The 22,785-nt window shown below is 43.6% G+C and overlaps 1 protein-coding gene across 4 annotated transcripts in view; it reads right to left on the reverse strand.

Moving 5' to 3' along the window:
• CCDC9 (coiled-coil domain containing 9) overlaps nt 1-22,785 on the reverse strand; it is a 347,944-nt gene that overhangs the window by 194,379 nt on the left and 130,780 nt on the right. For 2 of the 4 annotated variants that reach the window (XM_085625628.1, XM_085625626.1), the window contains exons 10-11: nt 19,201-19,245; nt 737-857 (exon numbers count right to left, since the gene is read on the reverse strand). In XM_085625628.1, coding sequence (XP_085481754.1) covers nt 737-857; nt 19,201-19,245 — 166 coding nt within the window. The remainder of the gene's footprint in view (nt 1-736; nt 858-19,200; nt 19,246-22,785) is intronic. The other 2 variants (XM_085625629.1, XM_085625627.1) reach the window with 1 other exon arrangement.

Consider the following 22,785-nt stretch of genomic DNA (forward strand, 5'->3'; position numbering starts at 1 on the left):
TGTTATGTTCTGCTATGACTAATGTACATATTGTATCCTGTACCCATTATCTATGGTGTGCTTAGTGACAAATGTTCACCATTACCTTGGAAAACATTTTGCATAGCGCTGCAACACCCCGTGGGCGTTTAGATGCATTATAATGCGAACGACAGAGAACTTATCTGCATGATATTGATTATGACACAGGTCAAGGAAGGATTGGTTCATTAGACAGGGTGGTTTCTTCAGGGGTGCCAATGTCTGGTTTATGGCTTAATATAATTTAGTCCCAGCACAGGAGAAATGTTTGACATTTCTTGGTAGAGACGAGAGGCTGTGTTTTACGTTACTGAGAAAGGACCTGCAGAAAATGTGTAGACCACTATGAAGGGTACTTACTCAAGATTAGGTCTCTGGGAATGCTGGAACAAGAAATAGGCCCTTTGTTTTCAATAACAGAGGCAGCATTTATGAGTGCCTCCTCGTTACAGGGTTTTACAGACACTGAAAACATTGCATTTGAGGATGTTATGACCTAGTGTGAAGGTGAACGGGGCCTACGAGTTCAGGCTCCATTTCTTTAAAGAAAATCCCGGATTTATACTTGATCACCAGAAGCATGAATAAGGAACACCAACAATGTTAATGGTCACACAAAAAAAATTTCAACAACTCTCCACCTGCCACCAACATTGTGACCCTGAATAAAACAACTTTTGTAGAAACTAACAATAAAAAGAAGCAGAAAACAAACCTATAGCCCTTCGGTGGTCCTCGCTCTCTGGGATGAATTCTCTTCCTGCCAGCGTTTGTTTCTTTACTTTCGGAAAAGAAGTCTCCAAGTGTAGGTGGCTTAGGTGGACGTTTGGTTTCATCTGAAGGTCGAGGTAGAAAAAAATATATATAAATATATATTTCAAGTAACGCACATCTAACTATGGCGCCAAATGGGTGCCATTTTATATGTTTCACCCCTTAATTTTTAAGGCACATGTTAAGCAAACTATCATCTAAGGCGGTTTTCAAAAACGGCCTTGTTGCCCTTATGTTTTTTTTTTGTGCTCCTGTACAAATATTAAAACCAGCATGACCAAGTACTTAAGCAAGGCTAATGTATTCAATACCCCTGCAAATAAAGGTCACAAATGTCGCAGAAATTAGTAAAGCAGATTATTGTTGGTAACACACATATATTTCTAGTACTTTAGCATGTGAACACTAAAGGACTACAGCATTGTAAAAATAAAAAAACATTCAAAAAGGTTTCATTAAGTATACTATTTTTATTCAGAATTTTATCACTGGTGCACAGTAATTCTTAACAAGTGAAAAAAGGGAACAAAAGAAGAAGGGGAGGGCACATTTCACACAAGGTTGCCACATTGGTCTACAATAGCTGCTAGGCTTGCTGGGAGTACATAGGTTATTAACTAGAAACATACCTGGGCACATGGGAGAAGGCCTCGTTAGTCATTGAGCAAAGACAACGGAACAAATTCCAACAGCCTGGCCTCAGGAGAAGGTATTTCCCATGTGTGCACTCAGACCTCAGTGGGCATAAGGCCCACAAAGTGTCCAACCTTAGTAGTTAGTGACAATAGGCAAACCCAAATGACAAATGTGAAAAGTTAGTGTGAGATGGTGGAGAGGAAGAGGCCGCAATGACATGTTTAAAAAAAAAAAAAAAAGTACGGACTCACGAAAATGCCACTTCAACCTTTCATGCTACAGGCTGGAGAAGAAGTAGACCTGCTGGTTGCTGCAACCATTTAAGACATGCATTTACTATGAACATATGTTTTTTTCCCCCCTCCGGTCTTGATCTAGAAATCGAAATCACTTCGAAGAAGTTACAGTCCAATAAGTCCAGTGTTTATGGTCTTATGAAAGAGGCATGCTCTCTCTACGGTGGTACTTTATGCAGGTTCCTAGATTATCCCTTTCCGGTCTCCCTTACTGAACAGTCCTCTTCCTTATCATTTTGCCAATACATCAATTCCAAGAAAGGTCAACCTTCTACTGAAACTTTGGCTTCCTATTTTCAGTTTTAGCTGCATATCTTATGCCAGTGTGTTTCCTTTTAGCTAAAGAAAGAAGCTCTACGTTAACCTGCTACCAACAGAAAAGTGCACCTTTTCATTAAGTGCTGTGCAAGGCTGAGTAAGCCTCATCAGAAAGGAATTGGATTAAGGCTTCGGGGTCAAGTCCAAACATTTCACCGCTGTCGAAACGGTCCAAGAACTTGACAGCCTATATGAATTTAAGGTCATCATGTGTGGGATGAAGACCATTCAAGGGAATTTAGAGCATCTGTTGACTTAGTAAATAAAAAAAAAATGTGCATTCTGGTGTGTCGTCGTAGTGTTGAAAAGGGAACACCTCAGGACATACCGGACAGAGCAAACTGGCCCACACAAAATACCTTTGAGCAAAGATGTAGACTAGAAAACATTTTTATAACCATCAGCCATAACTCAAGTAGCGTGGGCTTCCCAAATCTCAATACAGAGAAATATGCAAAAATCTTGGCCACTACTGGCTTTAAAACAGAAGAATGCCCTTTTGGAGCAGCTAAAAAACATCCAAAGAGATACCAAGATAAATACTCCTGTGAAAAGTTTCCTCAAGAGGTTATTTGTTATCGATCTCATTTCTCTTTCTTAACAGCATCATTGTCTCTGGTGGGCAAGCCCTCCTTTAGCGCCTAACTAGACATGTTTTCTCTTCCAAGTCAGTTTCTCCAATTTTTCAATCCTGTTACAATATCTCTTTCCATATTCCTAAAAACAGTTATTTGCACTGTATGGATTAGGCATTTGCTGTAAGGAACGGGAGGAAAGCGAGCAGAGAGATATGGACAATGAGGAGGAACAGATGGCGAAAAACAGAGGGATTGAGTGTGAATATTAGGAAAATGGAACAAGTAGACAGAGTGCCTTAATGTGCGACTATTTGATACGGCAGTCAATGTATTTCTGGAGAGAATGGCAATGGGAACAGATTTAAGACATAGTGTTCCTTCAGATGTAGCGGAGTAATTTGCCTCAACGCGCAATCTCTTTAAGGCATTTGCTGGCACATGCATAAACAATTCCATTTACGATTCCTTATTAGCGAAAAATAAGGATTCGCTAATAAGGAGTAGCAAAAGGCTATGCATGTAAAAATCGCTTAAAAAATAGCGATTTCTAAACATTCCTTAATTGTGACTCGCAAATTGCGAGTCGCAATTAAGAAATACCTCCCCATTAATTCCTATGGGCCTAGAGGCCCATAGGAATGAATGGGAAGACATTCTCAATTTGCGATTCTCAATTAGAGAATCGCAAATTGCTCATGCAATTTCAAGGGTGCCAGGGTGTCAAAAGGACACCCTGTTGCACCCCTGAAATATGCATATGAGTACATCTTGCACACACACATGCCCCAAGGGCATGTGTGTATGTAAAATGGAACTTTTAACATGTTAAAAGAGCATTACTCTATTTCATTGAAAGAACACAACCTTTTCATAAGACCAAACCACTTTTTGTGTCATTTTCACCACCACACTAAGGCAACCCCATATCTAAGTCTGGGATAGCTAGATGGGATTGTTAAATGCATACAAATTTGCTATTACAAAGCAAAACTTACTTTATCGGTTCCTCCTAAAGCCCACTCAACACGAAAGATAGGGGCTTCAATAGCACTTTTAGGGAACATTCCCTTAGATGACATCTGCAAAGCAGCTACATGGTCCACACCGCACACATTCACAAAACACTAAGTCATGGAGTAGTTGGATTGTGGCGACAGTGTGATGTACACACTGATGGTACGAGTTGGGTTTTAATGAGCCAGTCGTCTAAGTATGGGAAGACATGAATGTGCTGTCTCCTTAGGTGAGCTGCAACTACCGCCAGACACTTGGTGAATACTCTGGGTGCTGTGGTGACTCCGAGTGTGAGGACCTTGAACTGGTAGTGCTGACCGTCCACTACAAACCAGAGATATTTCCTGTGAGAGATGTGAATGGGAATATGAAAGTAGGCGTCCTTGAGATCTAGAGTGGCAAGGAAATCGCCTTGTGAGAGAAAAGGAAGGACTTGTTGAAGCGTGACCATGCGAAAATTGTTTGAGTGTATGTACAGGTTTAAGGGTCTGAGGTCTAGGATAGGTCTTAGAGAGCCATCCTTCTTGAGAATGAGGAAGTACAGGGAGTAAGCCCCTGTGTTTTGCTGTTGCAGGGGGACTGGTTCTATCGCATGTTTGTGCAGGAGGGAGGTTACCTCCTGCTTTAGCAGCGATAAATGTTCAGATGACATTGGGTGTTTTGTGTGGGTGGTATGTTTGGGGGGTAGAAGTGAGTTCTAGACAGTAACCTGATTGAACGATTTGTCTCACCCACCTGTCTGTGGTGATGTTGTTCCAGACAGGTAGGAAAAGTAGTAATTTTTCCCCGACCGGAGTGGAATGGTCTGGGGGGAGTGGAGAAAAATCACTGGGTAGGGGTGGAGGCGGAGCGGGTATTATTGTTCTTGCCTCTACCCTTGTTATTACCACCTCTGTAGCCTCCTCTTGGATAGCCTCTGGTGAATGTGGTCTGGGTGGGAGTTTTATAGGACGTGGAGGGATTGTCAGAGGAGAAGCCTCTTGATGTGCCCCTGTGAGAGGAGTGACGAAAGGAACGTCTGGGAGCTTGTGATTGCAAAGCTCCCATTGATTTAGCTGTGTCTGTATCTTTTTTCATCTTTGAGAGATGAATCCACGGCAGGCCCAAATAAATGCTCCTGGTCAAATGGTTGGTTAAAAATTTAAGTTTGGACCTCCGGTTTAAACCCTGAAATGCGTAGCCATGCATGCCTACACAGGAGGACACTTGTGTTGATGGCCCTGGAGGCGGTGTCTGGCACGTCTACAGCTCGACGAATGGAGGTGTTTGTGATGATTTTACCCTCCTGTACGAGGTCGATGGCCTTCGTTTTGTATTTATCAGGGAGGTGTTGGAATAGGAACTCTAACTCATCATAGTGTGCTTTATTGTATCTGGCTAACAGGGCATGAGTATTGGTGATGCGCCATATATTAGCCGCTTGCGACGCCGTACATTTACCAGAGGCGTCCAAGAGCTTCGACTCCTTGTCGGGAGGTGGAGTGTCGCCTGAGGTTTGCGAGTTAGCCCTTTTTCTAACATTGGAGACAAATAAGGAGTCCAATGGTATCTGGCCTTTAAGGTAAATAGGGTCTGCTGGGGCAGCTTTATATTTTTTTCTCTATCTTGGGGTTTATAACCCTAGCCCTCACAGGATCTTTGAACACCTCAGGTGCATGTTTGATGACCACTTTTAACATAAGGAGGACAGCAGTGGACTTTTGTGAAGTGGCAAAAGTATCCATTAAGAAATCCTCTTCCACAGGGTCTGTGTGTAAGGCAATTCCGTGGTTTTGTGCAGCTCTGGACGAGCTGGGTGAAACCTATGGTATCTCCAGGAGGGGAAGGTCTAGAGGGGTAGATGTTGTCTTGTGGTACGCTAGGGACATCTGGTGTGTTGTAATCGTCCCAGGGGTCTGGGGTATAAGGTGGACTAGTGTCCCCTAGTGGTTCATCGCCCGCCCCCTCTCCTGTGTCAGAGGTGTCATCATCGTCCACTGGGAGAGGCGATGTCGCAATGTCTCTTTTCTTAGGTGGTGGAGCAGGTGGAGACTTGTCCAGTGGTCTCTTTTTAGAACTGAGTCAGTTGGCCAGTCCGTGGGCCTTTTAGAAGAGTTTTTTGGGAGGGATCTGGTTTAAAAAGCTCTTCTGGTGGAGGCTGATGTCTCGGCGCGGATTTATTCGGTTCCGAAGGCTTGCATGGCACCGATTCTGGAGTGGACTTGTGCTCCTTAGTCTTTGAAGCATGAGCTTTTTTAGTCTCTGCAGGAGTTTGTGGAACCGGTTGTTTTTTCAGTTCCGATGCTTTTTTCGGGTCCGAAGCTTGCGAATGGGAAATCTTAGGTAGCATCTTTTTGCTCGGTTGCGACTGCTTCTGCGGAGTCGAAGGGTCGGTGCTGGTAGTTTTGGGTGCCGAGAGGGTGGATGTGGAGGCAGAGGTCGGCACTGATATGGCGGAAGGTCTCTTTTTCGGTGCCGGGGCTTGAGTATGGGCACCGACGACAGGCTGACTCTAGCCCTAGTGGCCTGAAGGCTTCGTTGTGGAATTCTTTGCCGGGCCTGAAGGCGGGGCATGGGAAGTATTGTCTCGGTGTGCACCTGGGCCCGAAGGTGAAGGTGCCACACAAGCCTTTTGGGGTGCGGGGGGAAGGGGGTCGGGGGTCGACGTCACTACTCAAGACCCACTGCTCAGGAGTGATGTCCTCTAGGTCGGAGTCATCAGCTTCAGAGGTGCTGATGGGGCCTTCTTCGATTTGCTCCTGTTCTGGTACATAGACGCCTTCCTGGAAGATGTCATTTGGAATGGGTGCCGACAAGCGAGACATAGTTCTTCAGGCTCGACGATCCCGGATGGTCTTCTTGGAGCAGAAAGAGGCACAAGCTGGACAATCTTTGGCCTCGCGCTCTGGTGAGAGGCAGAGGTTACACACCTCATGAAGGTCTGTGTGTGGGAACTTCGACCCACATTGAGGACACTTCTTAAAAAGGAGTCCTTTCCATTCCATGAGCCAGATGGAATGGCCTAAGTAGGCTCGAAGGCTTTCACGACAACCGGAATCGAGGACTTCGAAATTGAAGAAATGCGCGACCACTAGGGATCGCGATCTAGACAATACCGGAGAAATGGTGAGGATGGCGCGTCGAAAGTTGGATCGGTAATGGCACCGAACTGAAGCGCGATAAACACATCCGAGCCCGATGGCGTAAAAAAAACAATCTGAAGATGGAGCCGATGCCCATGCGCACGATCGTCCAAAGGAGGAGTCACCCATCACGTGACTTCTAAAGACTTTTCCAAGACAAAAACAAGTGCAAACATCCGGGCCCAACACCAGATGGCGATCCATGCATAGTGTGTGATCTGCAGCTCATCTGCCTCGAACATAGATTTGCATGAAACTTGGCAGGAATATAGCTTATGGAGTGTAAAGGTCCTTTGTTATTTGATGTGATTTTTTTCAGTTGTTTTTAAGAAATTAAGGCAAAAAACTTAGTGATATATTCAGCCGCAGTATACCGTAGTACCTTCACGGCATACTGTGGTACATGGCAATGATGAAACAATAATATTGGTTATGAAAGCTTTGACTGAATAAAAAAAAGAAAAAGACACCCATATCGTTTAGACCAGGCACCAAACAGTAATTCCAGGGGGGGGGGGGGGAGAGGGGGGGGGGGGGCGCCAGGCTCTGACCAAAAGAAGCATTATGCTGATAGCAGTGCTTTGTTTTAAGCGATGGGGAAAAATGGAGCGGCAGTAAGCCACTCTGTAATGGGCCATCACTAGCTTCTTTTATATTCTAGCTGGGAAAAATGGTAACAGAATTTAACTGCAATGTTTAAATATGCCTTACGTTTAAATAAGTCGAGACATATTTAAACATTGCCAGTTTAATACATTAATTGTGAAAAATATGAGGCGGCCCGATGTATTTTATTTCTTTACTGGGGGTGCAGCATTAAAAAGTTTGAAGGCCATCGGTTTAGACCATACTTTTTTTTGTTCTGTGTTTTAAGGTGAAATTTAGCTTATACCTCTTTTTGTAATACATAGAAAGAAAGGAAACAGTTGAGCAAAGTCTGTAGGGTTAGAAAAACATAATTTCTATAGATTTAGTTTTTTTTTTAAGTTTATGATGTACTGTGGTACTTCCTCGAAACTATCAAGAAAGTACTGCCGTATTACTGAAATCCTCCCTCAAAAAGATTATTATATGACAAAATAAAATTAGTTAATACAGGGTGGATCTTAATGGAGCCTTAGTTTACTTTCAATTAACACATTTATATATTTGTCAAGCCAAGTATTTTTGTACGACATTATAATATGGTTTCCATAGATAGAAAAATGTACACCATCAGGATAATACAGTGCTGCATTGCAATTTTTTATATTTTGATGAAAAGTCTAAGACATTTTAGGATCACAAAGGAATGCTGACATGGTGTTAGTCACATTTCTTTGAGCCTTTTCAAACTTAGCAGCATTTATAGTAGACCACTTCCACTTTTGTCTCTGACAAATATTTGATGACACAAAATGTATGTTCGGAAATATAAACCTTGAGATGGAAAATGTCTCCTTCATATCAATTACCATTAAAACTCCAGTTAAATGCCTGATATCATTGCCACCACAATGGATAACCAGAAAGTGGGGATGGTCATATTTACTAATAGAGGAAAGTAGAGGGAGTAACTGATCTCATCTCAAACATCTTTCAACAATTCATGTTAATTAAACTCCTTTCTAACATAAATCATTTCCAATACCTACTTTTTTAGCATGCTGTCGAGCCCAAAAATTGAAACTGTGCCCAACAAACCGAATCCTAACCATCTTGCACATAAACTGATATACAAGAATAAGGAGCACAGAGGCAGAAAACAAATATATAAAGAGTTAGATGATTGGCTATTAGGAAACTACATCATAGTAACAACTTAATTTTGAAATTAGGACAATTATTGGCAAAAATACAGTTTGGGCTACTAATGTAGCACAATACTACCAAAAACTACAATGAGGTAAGAAAATAAACTGGTCTGCAGCAATGGCTTTAACAAGTATTTGGAACACACTTTTGTGGTCCCATAAGAAAGAAAACAAATAGAAACCTAGATAAGAAATAAAATTAAGAAGTAAAGTCATCACCTCAAAAGTTCTGAAAAGCCTACCCGGAATTGGCTCCACATTTTGATCTCACAAACAAAGACAAATATATGTTGGACACATACTATCCAAAGAAGTCCATTGTTGGAAAAACTATGCCTGTATATTGTTGCTCGGGTCTACACATATAAAACCAATGTTACATAAGATATCAACACTGTTAAATTTCAAATAGAAGGTACCAATGTTTGTTTAATAAGAGTTGATTTCCTATGACATATTAAACATTGTAAACAAAGATGTGACACGAGAAAATTGTACTATTTAGCACTTGAACTATTTAAAACCTGTTGCAAAGACAAACTTCTTTTGGTCCTTTCACTGCTATGAAGTTGCATTTAATGTCTATAAAAACTACATTACATTGCCTGAATTTCAGAAACTTACAAATGCTCATTCAAGAACTAGAAGAAGAAAAAATAGTAATACAGAAATTCAACGCAATACTCCATCTGCTAATAATACTTCTACTTCCAGGACTACTGACCTACTTGGACAATCACTTATTAATAATGAGGCTGTAGTGGACATGGATTTATCATTGATAAAGCGGGAATGATGGCGATACCGGAGGTAAAAGCCCTCTAAAGCTTCAAAACTCCCCATGCAGACTAGCGACATGCTCTCAGCAAATGTGAAATTCCAAAGCTCAAGAACTGTTGCATGCCCGGTTAGTGTCACTAAGCTTAGGGAGGCCTGTTCTCCAAAGAAGTGAGAATCATCAAAGCTGCATCCAGCATATTTGCCTGGACATTTCCACAGAGGCCCAAGGAGCCCAGCCAAGCACTCCCTCTTATCGAGGGCAACCAAAGAGCCAACAAACCTGGCCACCAAATTCCAGGTGTCATTTACTGACCTAAGCAGTTGCCTAGCAGCCTGAAAACCACCCAGAACCACTTCAGTAAATTGAGCCCCAAACAAGTTAATTCTCTAATCCCAACCCTGAGGCGGAGTCTGGTGATGTTACAAGATTCGGTCTTTCGAAGCGAACTTCTTGCCACGATAGATACATATGTTGAAACAAACTCAAAATCAACAGGTAACAGTGGAGTGGAAGGAAAGGCAATGAAAGTGGTCCTGAATCGTGAGTGCACACGAAGATTCTGCAGTCTCCAGTCACAAGCTGAGAGAATCCCTGAGGAAGTAAGACACAGATGGAAGACTTTCAAAAAGGTTAAGAGCCTGTGCTCCAAAGCATGCGAGAGACATCGATGTAAAAAGAGAAAGAGAGAATCTGGGATACATTCGACAAGTTCACTGGTAAAGGGTACAGGCAGAGGTTGCATAGCAAGGGAGATAAACATGGGAAATTGTTGGCTGGGCTATTGAAAAGGAAAAGATCAAGTACGATCTTACTGGTGTTGAGGAAGGCGAATGGTACGATAGTGATAAGCCACTTCAGCCTCAATGAGACACTAAACAATCACCTTGCTCAACTATAAAAAAAAAAAGCACAGAGGGGTCCAAAGGGAATCAGGTTAGGACTTGCATTGGCACACTGACTTTGCCCAGGCTGAAACCAGATAAAGTAGATGATTGTTAGCAGGAACTCCAATTGTTCAAGCTTATTTCTTTGGTTGTATGATGTTACAACGCATTCCGTTGCAACGCATGCCTTTACCACGCATGCGTTCCAACGCGAATGCCATTACCTCGCATAACCTTTACCACGAAAATGCCTTTACCACGCATATCTTTACAACGATTTTCGTTGTAAAACCATGCATGATAATGGCATTTTCTTGGTAAAGGTTATTTCCGATCCCAACACAACTCCCTCATCCCTTAAATTTTTATTTTTTAAACTAAAATCCCCCTGACCTCTCCACGTCCTCACATCTCCCAGCTCTTCCGATCTGCGTTGCACGTCATAAAGAGGAAGCGGAAGTGTCTTTCCATTTCCTCCAACGATGCAGATTGCCTCCACATCGCAGTGGAAACAGGTGCTTCTTTTGGCGGGGGGGGGGGGGGAATGGGGAGGGGGGGAAGACCCCCCCAAGACCCCCTTTTTTTTTAAACACACGCTTTTTTTGAAGGGGGGGGGGATGCCCCCCAAGCCCCCTTTTTTAGGTCTCGCCTTGCTATCACGTAAGCGATCGCAAAGCGAGACTATAGTAAGGGGCATTTAAAAGTGCTCCGAAAAGCGGATTGCATGGCGAGCACGCGCACAATCCCGCGCATCGTGCCGCCATGCAATCAGTTTGGCATCGCACTTCAAAGGGTCTGCTCCCCCGCCTGGAATGCGCTCCCCCCGCCCCCGCCAAGCGCGCGCGCGCCACGCTCCGCCAGGCTTGTCTTGTTTACAAATGCCGCTTTTTTCTTTCCGGCTGCACATTCTCTCCTGTTCTCTGGTGAGCTCTGCTGGAAAGAGAGTTAACTACTAGGGCGGGCCTATCGCGATCACTTTCACTTCGCTCTCTCACCCATTTGCTTTTTCTGCTCCTTCCATCCCATCCACGGATCCCATGTTGCTTTCGCCCATCTGCGGCCGTGTGTTGCTTCTGCTCCTCCCACACAGCCCAAGGTATTGTTTTCTCTTTCAGCTCCTGGCATATTTGTAATTAATTATTTATAGGCTGAGCTGTGACATCAAAGAGCATTTTTCTTTCTGGCAGCACATTCTCTCCTGTTCTCTGGTGATCTCCGCTGGGCTCATCTGCTGGAAGGAGAGTTAACTACTTGGGCGGGCCTGACTTTTAGTACCAAGAAGGTCATTGGTAACATCACAGCGCTATCAAACAGTTCAGGGCCATTGGTGTCAAGGGATTTGATGACGCAGAACTTTAAAGGAATACTCAAGGAACTAATCTCCCTTGGTTCTTACTTTAAAGTTACAATTGCTGATCTCGCTTTGTTCTGACTTCTGGAGGAGTCACTACGTTCCCTGGCCAATAATTTTCAGTTTTTTCGCAGATATGATGCACTCCACAAAGAATGTCATGGCCATTTATGCGAAACTCCCCAGTCAGGCGCCTGTAGCTCAAAGGCCATGCCTAGCCTTTTGCCAAGAGACATGGTGTTGCAAGACTGATAAACTTTCAGGAAGCACTAATACCCTGGTTCTTCCAAGTCTAACTGCCTCTATTTAACATCCATCTTGTTCTGTTTTCCTGCTGCCTTGTAGACACAAGCGGAACTCCGTCTCACTATGTTTCAAACCTGTAATGTTAAGTGTGAAATGGATCTGTTTCACCTTAAACTATTTGCCTCCTCTCTTGCACTGTCTGTTGCGAAACCTGGAGGTGGAGACATTTTCCGTAACAAAAACAATTGAGTGCTTATTGAGGAATGGTGATACCTTTCTCAGAGTATGTTTTTATTTAGTTTCCCAGCTCCAACGGGATTCAAATTTGGTGATATGTTACCTTAGCTGTGCATCAGCTTTTCGGTTTAATAATTATTTTCATCAGGTTTGTTTGCTTTGAGCGTATTTTACCTCCCTTTAAATAAACCGATTATGCGGTAGATGTGGGCTTCGGGATGAGTTTGTTTTTAGGGAAAGTCTCTCTGTGGCTTGATCCAGTTTTCTGAATGCCCAGAATCACAGAATGTTGCGCCACCGAGAATCGAACCAGGATCCAAAGCTCTCAATATGTATCAAACTTTCGCAATAAAATAAAAGGTTGCTTTCCGTTGGCAGAATTTCAAATGTGAGTTGCTCAGATATCGGTTGAAAAATAGAAAGTGTATCAGAATCTACCTTCAGACAGGCGGCTCACTCTTCTCATCGTTAGATATATTTCTGCTCATTTTGAGATGCGTCAGAAGGCTAAGACAAAACTGTACAAGGCAGATCAAACTAGAAATGGACCTATGGTATACCAGGGCATGTTTTCTTTTTGCACATTTCTTCATGTCGGAAGCAGAATTCGCTCAATTAGAGCTGTCATACATTATTTTCTTATCACATTCCACCTCACCGGTAATGCCAATCTATATTGGCTTATTACTAAGGAAGGACACTTTTCTGAGATATAAAGTACTATATTATGTATAGACGAGTGATTCGAAACTGCTGTTATTGTCACCTTGCTTTGTATTGATTACTTCCTCAGCAATGTAAGCGCTACATAAAGGGCATAGTATAATTTTAGGGGACATATTTAAAACTGCTGTGGAGTGTTACTCCCTCTAGTTTGCTTTCATAATATATTTTTCATTATATTACCAAAAACATTAATGCCGGGCAGCCAGAAACATTAATCCTCTAAGAGACTGTCGTTTGCATATCAAGTAGCTAATTTCTCAGTTTCTTTCTCCCTTTTCCTTATCCTCTTGTTCCTCCCTTCCTTATTGGCCTCCGTAACCCCCCTTACTTCTTTCCTTACTTCCTTCCTTACCTTCCTTCGTTCCTAACCCTCCCTCCTATTCCCACTTTTCATTACTTCAACCATCTCTTCCCACTTCCTCGATTCCTCCTTCCCTCAAACCCTTCCTTCCTAATTACTTCCACAGTCCCTTCTGCCTAGAATTCTTTCTGCCTCTCTATCTTTCTTCATTACCTCCTTTCCTCCTTCTTCCCCATCTTAATCCCTCTCTTCTCTCCTTAATCGTTTACCTAACCTTATTTCCTCAACCCTTATTTCAACTTCACTTATTCCAGTCACTCATATCTTGCCCTTCCGCCTTTCACTAAGTCCTTTCTTTTTTTCTTCTTGCTTTCTCTCCTGTCCTTTTTTCCTCACTCCGTCCTCCCTTCCCTCCCTCAATTCCTCTCTCACATCCTCTCAGCTTTCCTCCCTCTTTTCCTTACTTCTCTTAATTCCTTCCTCCTTTCTTCCCTTCCTTCCCCTATTTCTCCATCACATTGCTCTTTCACTCAACGTCACACAGTTCCACACCACACAATTCAACTCCACTTATTTACATTCCACACTACATAATTCAGCAATAAACCGCATAATTCAACTCAACACAATTTCATAACACCACATCCATCCAATTCAAACCACATAATTCCACATCATGCTACAAAATTCAACAGTACACCACATAATTAAACTCCACTACATTCTATTCCACAACCCAAAATACCATTCCACATAATAACATGCCATCACACCCACTCCACATAATTTCAATATGCTCAATACCACATAATTACTATCCATATTTTTCAACTGTATACCATGCCACATAATTCCACTACATAAATCCACTCCACACCACAAAATTCCACGCCACACAATTCCAAAACTAACAATTCCATTCCAACTCACATAATGCCACTACACACCCTCTACAGCACATGGGTAAAAGGCATTATCATTTACAATGCCAATAGCTCTAACTCAAGTAAATGCAAGAACGATTGCATTCTTTTATGGATCACAAAAGTAAAAAAGGTGCCTGCGTCATTTCATGTGGTGTTGCATGCATGTGCCGACAAAATAATGTGGCCAGTCTTGTTCATTATAACTTTACAACATGCTGCACATCCGCCACACTGCTCTACAGCATAGCTTAAAAGAAAGGCCAAACCAAAACCTCTGGCTAACCACTTATACGGTCCCAAAAGCGAGACCTATTGGCTATGCCAATGCTTGTTTATTTTTCCTTCAACGCATATGCCTTTACTACGTATCTCGTAGTAAAGGTGTGCGTGGAAAAGGCTATGCGTGGTAACCACGCATGCGTTGTAATGCATGCGTGGTTACGGTTATGTATGGAAACGGCCGCGTTGTAGTGTCTGTTTCCCATTTCTTTACCTGAAGATATTTAAAAAGACAAGAAACCAGGAGAAGAAGGACTCCTGGTGGAATTCTAGCAGATATAGAAGTGTCAGGTTGCAGGGAAGTTGAAAGATGTTTAAGTGGCGAGTCCGTGATTAACTGCCCCATCGCTGGATTCAGTCCACCGCTTAAGGTCTCCCTGCCACAGTGCCCTTCACACGGGACACCAAGGAGAAGCAATTTATGACCCCACCGATGCCCTCCCTTACACTGCATACAAATGTATCCATGTCCTGAAGTTTTCTACAAACAGGATCTCCGGTTATCTCTTGAGACCGTTGATGCCCCTCCCGGTCACACGCCTTTGTGGACTCGTGCCCTTCCAGATAACTTCCTTTACTTCCAGCACCGCAATTACTCCCAACCCGGTCCTGAAGATGATCCCGATTGATAGGATCGAAACGTCGTCGACCCCTCAGCGCAAGTGATGGCGCATTTCCTTCTGTGGCTCTAATGAAATTACTCTCAATCGTTCATATTCAAAATTGTAAATCATTGCTTAGAGCCTCAATTTTCACTGTATATAATTATTCACATCTGCACCATGCGCCGGTTTCGCTGACTTCACAATTGTCACTTGCATCGCCACCTTTTGTGTCACGTACACATTTCGAGCACAAAGTCCAATTCGGGTTGTTTTCGCATTTATTTGCCTACAGTGCTGCTACAACTGTATCTTTCTCATTTTTGAATTTTCGTCCACAATTATAGGATGCCATGTGCACATTTTCAAATCATTCCAGAGTCTCCCGTTTTCTTTTCACGCAATGTTTTATACATACATGTCTAATTGTCCTTTAGAGTGATACCAGTTGAGATATTGTTATTTTGTCTTCATGTACCTACCCTAATCTCAGCGTGGTTTATGGGTTATACTCCTGTGGTTAAATACAATAAGTGGAGCATAGGGCATGTTCCGACCCACAATGAAAGAAGCCATAATGATCCTTTAGTCAGAAAAAGACCACTTGCATCCGACATCCTACAGCACATCCCCTCACTCAATCATGAAGACTAGAATGGCTTTATACCAGGATGAAGCATCCACATAAATTTATGAAGACTTCATCACATATTACATGCCACCACTCCGATGGAAGAAGAGTGTGTGCTGGTCACACTAGACAGAGAAGGCATCAGAGTCTCTGGCTTTGCAGTGCAGGATACTACGTTTGCAAGATAAGGGCTTTGGACCCAGTTTTAGAGGGAGGGTCAATCTTATTTAAACAGCCCTGATAAGGGTTAAATCAGGAGGACTGGTATCAGAGATATGGGAGGGGAGTCTGGCATGAGGCAGGCTGCCAGCTGATGCCTCTCCTCGTTCGCCTTGGCCATAAAGCCTTTGGCTATAGGACTAAGCCAAGGCCGTATGAGACTGGAGTATTGTGGTGGGCACCAGAAGACATATTGTGTCCATGTATGTATATTATGGCACATTAGTGCATCTCAGATGCTCCATAATCTCGATACCGATTTTTTAATCGGGATCTGGAGGACTTTGGGAAAGCATCTAGTCTATGCATCAATATAGTGAAAAAAGCCTTATTCACTGCAGGAAGCTTAGCACAAATGTAGATCATAGACTACTGAGAGTTAGGACTGGGAAGAGAAACATATTTAGGTATTTGGGGATCTAGGTGACCCATACAGATGAAAGGCATTACAAATACAATATAAACAGAGTACTGGACGAGCTTGCTGTGTTGGCTAGAATCTGTAATACTTAACCTTTCTCTATTATATGGAGGATAGAGGCCAATATGGTCTTAATACTCAGATTCCTAGGTCTTGCAGAACTCGTTTTGTACTCTGAAGAGAACAACCTTAAAAAAAATTAGAGAAACGTCTAATAACCCCAATTTGTACAGGGAAAAGGAGCCAAGTAAGCTTGAACACATTCAAAGTGGATCCCACCGGGTGGTCTTGGCTGCCTAACCTGAACTTGGGAGTTTTCCTACTACAGTGTATGTCTGCTGCAGCATGCAATTAGCTGTATAGAATAAAAGGACATCTAGAAAAAACGATTTCTACAAGGAATACTAGAAAAAACGATTGCTGGAGGGCACCAAGGGTGGTGAGCAACTAGTGTCTTTACTTATGTAGGGAATGGCCATGCAGAACCATTATCAGTATATTATGAGGCAGATGAAGGCGGCCTAGGAAATAACTGGGGTCACAGTCTTGTGATGACCTCCATTTTCAGACTAGTTTGGAAATATGGTCATTTCAAGGAATCGGCAATGATATTTCAGTCAGAAGGTGGAGGGATGGATTGCAATTTGCTTGGCAATATATATCGAGAGGGCTTACTTATTATATTTGCAGAGGCATAGGACATATTTGGAACTGGCCCGGGTCAGTTCTTTCAATATGCTAAGCTGGTGAATACAACAAACACAAGGAGATGATGGACGGAGGGCTGAAACTTTACACACACTCACCCCCAGTCACAGATCTGGGTTGAATCCATCATCGTTCTTTAGCTTACTTCACCACCCCAGTTCAGACACAGCTATATGCAAATCAGTCTTAACCCTGTGCCTCATGGGAACCGTCCAGCCCGAACTGCCAAGCCATGTCTTCCCTGGACCGGAAACAAGCATCCTGGGATGGTTTCGGGCTAACAGCCCTCATCAGCCAGGCTAGCTTGAATCCAGTGGCAAAGTGAGCAAGGGAGCCACGTCTGGGCATACCCTGCCAACTTGGGGCGATCAAAGCAAACACAAGGAGATGATGGACGGAGCGCTGAAACTTTTCACAAACTCACTCCCAGTCACAGATCTGGGTTGAATCCATCATCGTTCTTTAGCTCACTTCTCCACCCCAGTTCAGACACAACTATATGCAAATCAGTCTTGACCCTGTGCCTCATCGGAACAGTCCAGCCCGAACTGCCAAGCCATGTATTCCCTGGACCGGAAATAAGCATCCTGGGATGGTTTCGGGCTAACAGCCCTCATCAGCCAGGCTAGCTTGAATCCAGTTGCAATGTGAGCAAGGGACCCACGTATGGCTGTGTCCCAACTGGGGTGGTGTGGTGAGCAAAAGAATGATGGATTTAAACCAGATCCTTGTGACTGGGGGTGAATGTTTGCATCGTCAAGTATTCCGTCCATTAATTGTTTCTATTACATATGTCGGCCTAAGTGGGAAGGGTGTGCCCAGACGTGGGTCCCGTCCTCAATACACCACTGGATTCAAGTTAGCCTGGCTGATGAAGGGTGATGCACTGAAACCGGTCCCAGGATGCTTGTTTCTAGTCCAGGGAGGACCTGGCTTGGCAGTTCGGGCTCGACTGTTACAAGGAATATGGTCAAGACTGATTTGCATATGGCTGGGTCCCAACTGGGGTGGTGTGTTGAGCAAAAGAATGATGGATTTAACCCAAATCCTTTTGACTGGGGGTGAATGTTTGCATTGTCCAGCATTCCCTCCATCAATGGTTTTGTTTACATAAGTTGGTGAATACAGCCAGAGAACTATGGACAGGAATTCCAGAGGAACCTGACCCATCACTAACACTACAAGCCCTGTTGAATTTGGCAGACATAGGCTAGTATCCCAGCAGTACAGGGTACTGAAGACAGGAAACAAACTCTGGCATATCAGACAGAGATAGCAATCTGGCAAACAGAACCCAATCACAGACAAGGACTGGGATGTGGCGTGTACCCTGGTTAAACATGTGTCGGGTAATTCTAGATTCAAATTCACTTAATTCTGTTACTTGCATCGCACATACATCGCAACACAATTTTTATTTATTTCGGGAGACCTTCGGATTGCCGAAGGTGTGGTGAGAGAAGGGATTGCTCCATGCATATGACTTAGACATGTGGGTTAATAACAGAGGATTGGCAGAATGTAGTAGAAGGCCCCTACAAGATTATGAGTAAAATACCAGAGTTATCAGCTGAACAGTGCTTACGCAATACACTCCCAACAATCTAAAAAGGGAGAACGGGGCGTATGTTCTGAGAGTCTGTGAATGCTGCTGGCTCATTGCCATCTGGTGGCTGCTCCCGCTGGGTACAGCAGAGACAGCTTGGAGAAGGATCCCACAGAATACACTTTAGCTGACAAATCGTACAGGAGAGCTAATGAGAAAGATCAGAATGCATACATAGTTGTAGTACAGTGGGTAGAGATGATGGGAAGATTCTTGAACCCAGAGGAGGCTAGTATGTTGCCTCCACCTTCCCCTGTTCCGGGTGCAGTTCTAGGAAAGAGAGGCATCCTCTACACAAGGCTAAAGTTGAAGAGGGGTAATGGAGACACAGAACATTTAGTATCAAGCTAATCTAAGGCAGAAGCTCCATATTAACAAGTATTATGCAAAATGTAATATTTCTTTGACATTTATGCATATCAATTGAGCACCAAACATGTCTAAGTCAACCTGGCCATGGCTGCAGCATGCAAAGCTCATGTCAGCACCAATTGTATAGTTAGTTCCTTAACCAAGGATAATGTGGCACTCAGAATCATGCACACATCTTGCGTAAGAGGTTAGTGTGCTATAGACCTATGTCAATATTTTAGTGAACAATTCACATTAGTAGGCAAGGATAGAATTTCAATCATAACAGACCAACCACATATTTTTAGCATTTTTAGCAACTGGATGATGTTGTTAACACTTGCCACACGCTAAAAACACTCACGCCCACAAAACAGACCTGGAAATTTGAAGTTGGAGCGGGACTTTCTAAAAAATCCCCTTCCTGTCAAATTTTTGAAAAAACAAGAGTTAAAAAAAAGAGAGACAAAACTATTTCTATTACACAAGAGCACAAAACTGGCTTTTAACTACCACCAAGGCTTACTTCAAAAACAATTCAGAAGAACAGCTGCAGTCATATCTGCACAGGCCAGTCCATTTCGATTTTTAAACGCTTTTCATTACATTGAGTAGTCTGGTTCTGTGTCATAATAAGCGATGTAGTCCACAAGGGTGCCTGTGCATTACTCAGTAGACGGACATTCAGGAGTCTTTGCTGTGTAAGGCAGTATACTTTTAGTCAAGCATCCAAAGTCAGTAACACTGCTTGTACGCATACATCCTAAGAGAGGATGATAAATGCATAACCCAGGACCACAAATAGAGTAGAACGTGAGATTTGTGTAAAGCATAAACACTTGAACAAAGATATTAAATAGAGAACCTTGGATCACAACGTATGAAGCATTTCAAACAGTGCGTCCAATACATGATCACACTGAATGCTGGAATGAAGATTACAAACAATATGCAGGGCCACTGTAATTATGCAGTAGGGGGAGAGCCAAATTATGGAGCAGCGTTGAGTAAATTATGTGTCAAGGAAAAAAAAATTATGTGGCATAATGAGGCCCAAATTGTGTAATGGTATTTGTTAGACCTGGCATCTTTGGCGTGGTTTCCCCTGACTTTTTTGCCTCTACCTCCTGTATTATGGACGCTGTGCTGGATTTCGTTTTTGCTGGTTTAGATGCTTTGGGCACTTTGCCACTGTTGATCAGTGTCAAAGTGTAAGTGCTCCCTAGGTAAATTGTTATTGTAATTGGTTATCCATGATTGGCATATTTGTGTTACCAGGAAGTCCCTAGTAAAGTGCACCAAGTGTGCCAGGGCTGGTGATTCAAATGCTACTAGTGGGTCTGCAGCACTGATTGTGCCACCCACATGAGTAGCCCTAAAATGGTGTCTCAGGCCTGCCACCGCGGTGCCTGGGTGCAGTTGCTAACTGCCATGCTGCCCTGACCAGTGTCCACACAGGTCAGGCCTAGCCCTTCCCTTTCTATACACATTGGACACCCCTATGGAAGGCCCTAGGTACCCCCCTGGGCAGGGTGCAGTGTATGTGAAAGGTAGAGCATGTACTAGTGTGGGTGACATGCTCTGGTAGTGAATTACAGCCATTTTCGTTTTTCACTATTGCAAGGCTACGTGTTCTCCATAGGCCAGAATGGGCAGTTTGATTATTACATCTTATAATCCTAAACCAACTCAGGGAACATGGTAGAAATTCGGGTTTAGTCTGCCTTAATTCAGAATGATAAAATACATCTTTTTGTGAAGTTGGTTTTAACATTCTGCGTTTGAAAATACCACTTTTAGAAAGTAGGTATTTTCTTGTCTAACCATCCAAACCTGCCTTTGCTAGGCTGTGTATTCCTTGTCTGGAGTTTGAGTGACAGGGGCTTGGGAATTCCAGGGGGCTGGGGAATTCCCGGAGACAGGGTGAGCCAGCACAGGACTGAATAGAGAGATCTGCATCTAGATGGGAGGGAGGAGTTGCACCTGGTACCTGAATAGGACAGTGCCTGCCCCCCACAGTGCTGGCTCCACCCCCTGTGGTGTGTCTGATGTCTCTGCCCTGCACTGTGAAAGGAGAGAAGGAATCATGTCAACAAAGTGCTCCAGGGCTGTGCTTTCCCACCACAATGCTGGCTCCACCTCCTGTGGGGCGTCTGATGTTTCTGCCCTGCACTGTGAAAGGAAAGAAGGAGTCATGTAAACAGAGTGCTCCAGAACAGGTTTGGACTGGGCAAAGGCCCCTCTGCCCTCAGAGGACAAAGGATTTTGTAGTATAAATATTGGGACCCTGATCCCAAGAATTTAGATCATCCTGGAATCAAGAAGGAACCTCTGCCACGGAGAAAGCTGGAAGACTGAAGAAGAAGGACTGACCTGCTGTAAGGCTGACCTGCAGTTGCTTTGCTGCCAAGGAGAGGGGAAGGACTTTGCTGTGTGCTGTGTCCTCTTGCTTGAAGGAATCTCCAAGGGCCTGAGTAGAGCTGGCCTCCTGTTAAGAAGTCCCAGGAACAAAAGGACTACACCCCCAGCTTCGCCCTGAAATCTGCTGTGTGAGTTCTGCCCTTCCTAGAGTGCTTGATCCAATTGTGGGGCTTCTGGAAGTTGTGCCTGCTGTTGGGAAGCTGACCAAGAGAAAAGAAGTAAAAGATCTGCAACTTTTTCACGCACCGCTGGCCTAGCGAGAACATTTCCGTCGCCGCGAACATCGTCGCAGCGCCTGTCGCCGCTGCAACGTCAACGCCGCGTTCGTCTTCGGAGCGCATCGCCCCCAACCTGCCATCACTGGTGAGATTGTCGCACCGCTCGTTAGCGGATCGCATTTCGTCGCTGCGAACATTGTCGCAGAGCCATCAAAGATCGTCGCGTCGTGCCTTTGCGAGTAAAATTGTACCGGAGAAGCTACGCCTTGGAATCCATACAGGTATCGCCTCACTCCCCATACAGACCGGATTTGTCACACATGCCCGCTGCATGCAGCCGGGTTGTCGCATCGCCTCCCCAGGGTCTCAGGACTGACGCTGTTGCTTGTTTTTCGACGCCTGAGCGCCGCTAAGAACTTTTATCGCATCACCAGGTACTGTTGGCTAAAATAGACGCTGATGTGGATTATTTTGTCGCAAAGCTAAGAACTCTTTTGAAACCATATTCTTGAACTGTGTATGTTGGATTTTTGTCGTTTTGGTCTTGTGTAGTTTATATAAAAGTACTTTATTTATCTACACTGGTGTGGAGTCCATTTGTGGTGTTTTCACTTTGTTACTGTGAGTGTTGGTACAAATACTTTACACATTGCCTTTGATAAGCCTGTCTGCTCGTGCCAAGCTACCAAGGGGGTGAGCAGGGGTTATCTAAAGAGTGTATCCCCCTTACCCTGACTAGAAGTAAGATTCCCTATTTGGACAGTGGTACCTACCTCTGCCAACTAGAGACCCCCAGATCCAACAGTATTATTTCAGGTTTTTTTTTTCACACTGGTTAATCACAGTCTGGGCTTTGGTTGCACCTCATTAGTACCACTTTAATAACAAAATACAGCAATAAGCAATAGAAATATGCCCAGTCAACTTTTGCAAAGAGTTTCCAATGCACAGCAACACGTGTCACTGCGCTTTTGGTAACTTTTGAATGGTTTGAGCTAGAAACTATTTCATTTGTTAACATCTGCAGGTTATGTCGTAGATGATGAATTGTGGCAAATTAGGTAAATATATAACTATGCAAAAAATGCCATGGCCACACAAACACATATTTACAGTGGCCCCCACAATACGTTTTGTTCGTATCTGAGGCTTCAGGACCACTTCCGCATGAAGTGGTGATTAATCCTGGAGGGAACACCACTAACAGGTCTTTGGATTCCAATAGGAAAGCAGCAGTAGTGCAAAACAACTGATCAAGTAGTATCCATATATCGCTACATCCCCTTGTGCCCAAGGCAGGCCAGATTAGCTGGCATGTGCGGACC

The sequence above is a fragment of the Triturus cristatus genome, chromosome 9, assembly GCF_964204655.1.
Source record: "Triturus cristatus chromosome 9, aTriCri1.1, whole genome shotgun sequence".
Classification (NCBI taxonomy): Eukaryota; Metazoa; Chordata; class Amphibia; order Caudata; family Salamandridae; genus Triturus; species Triturus cristatus.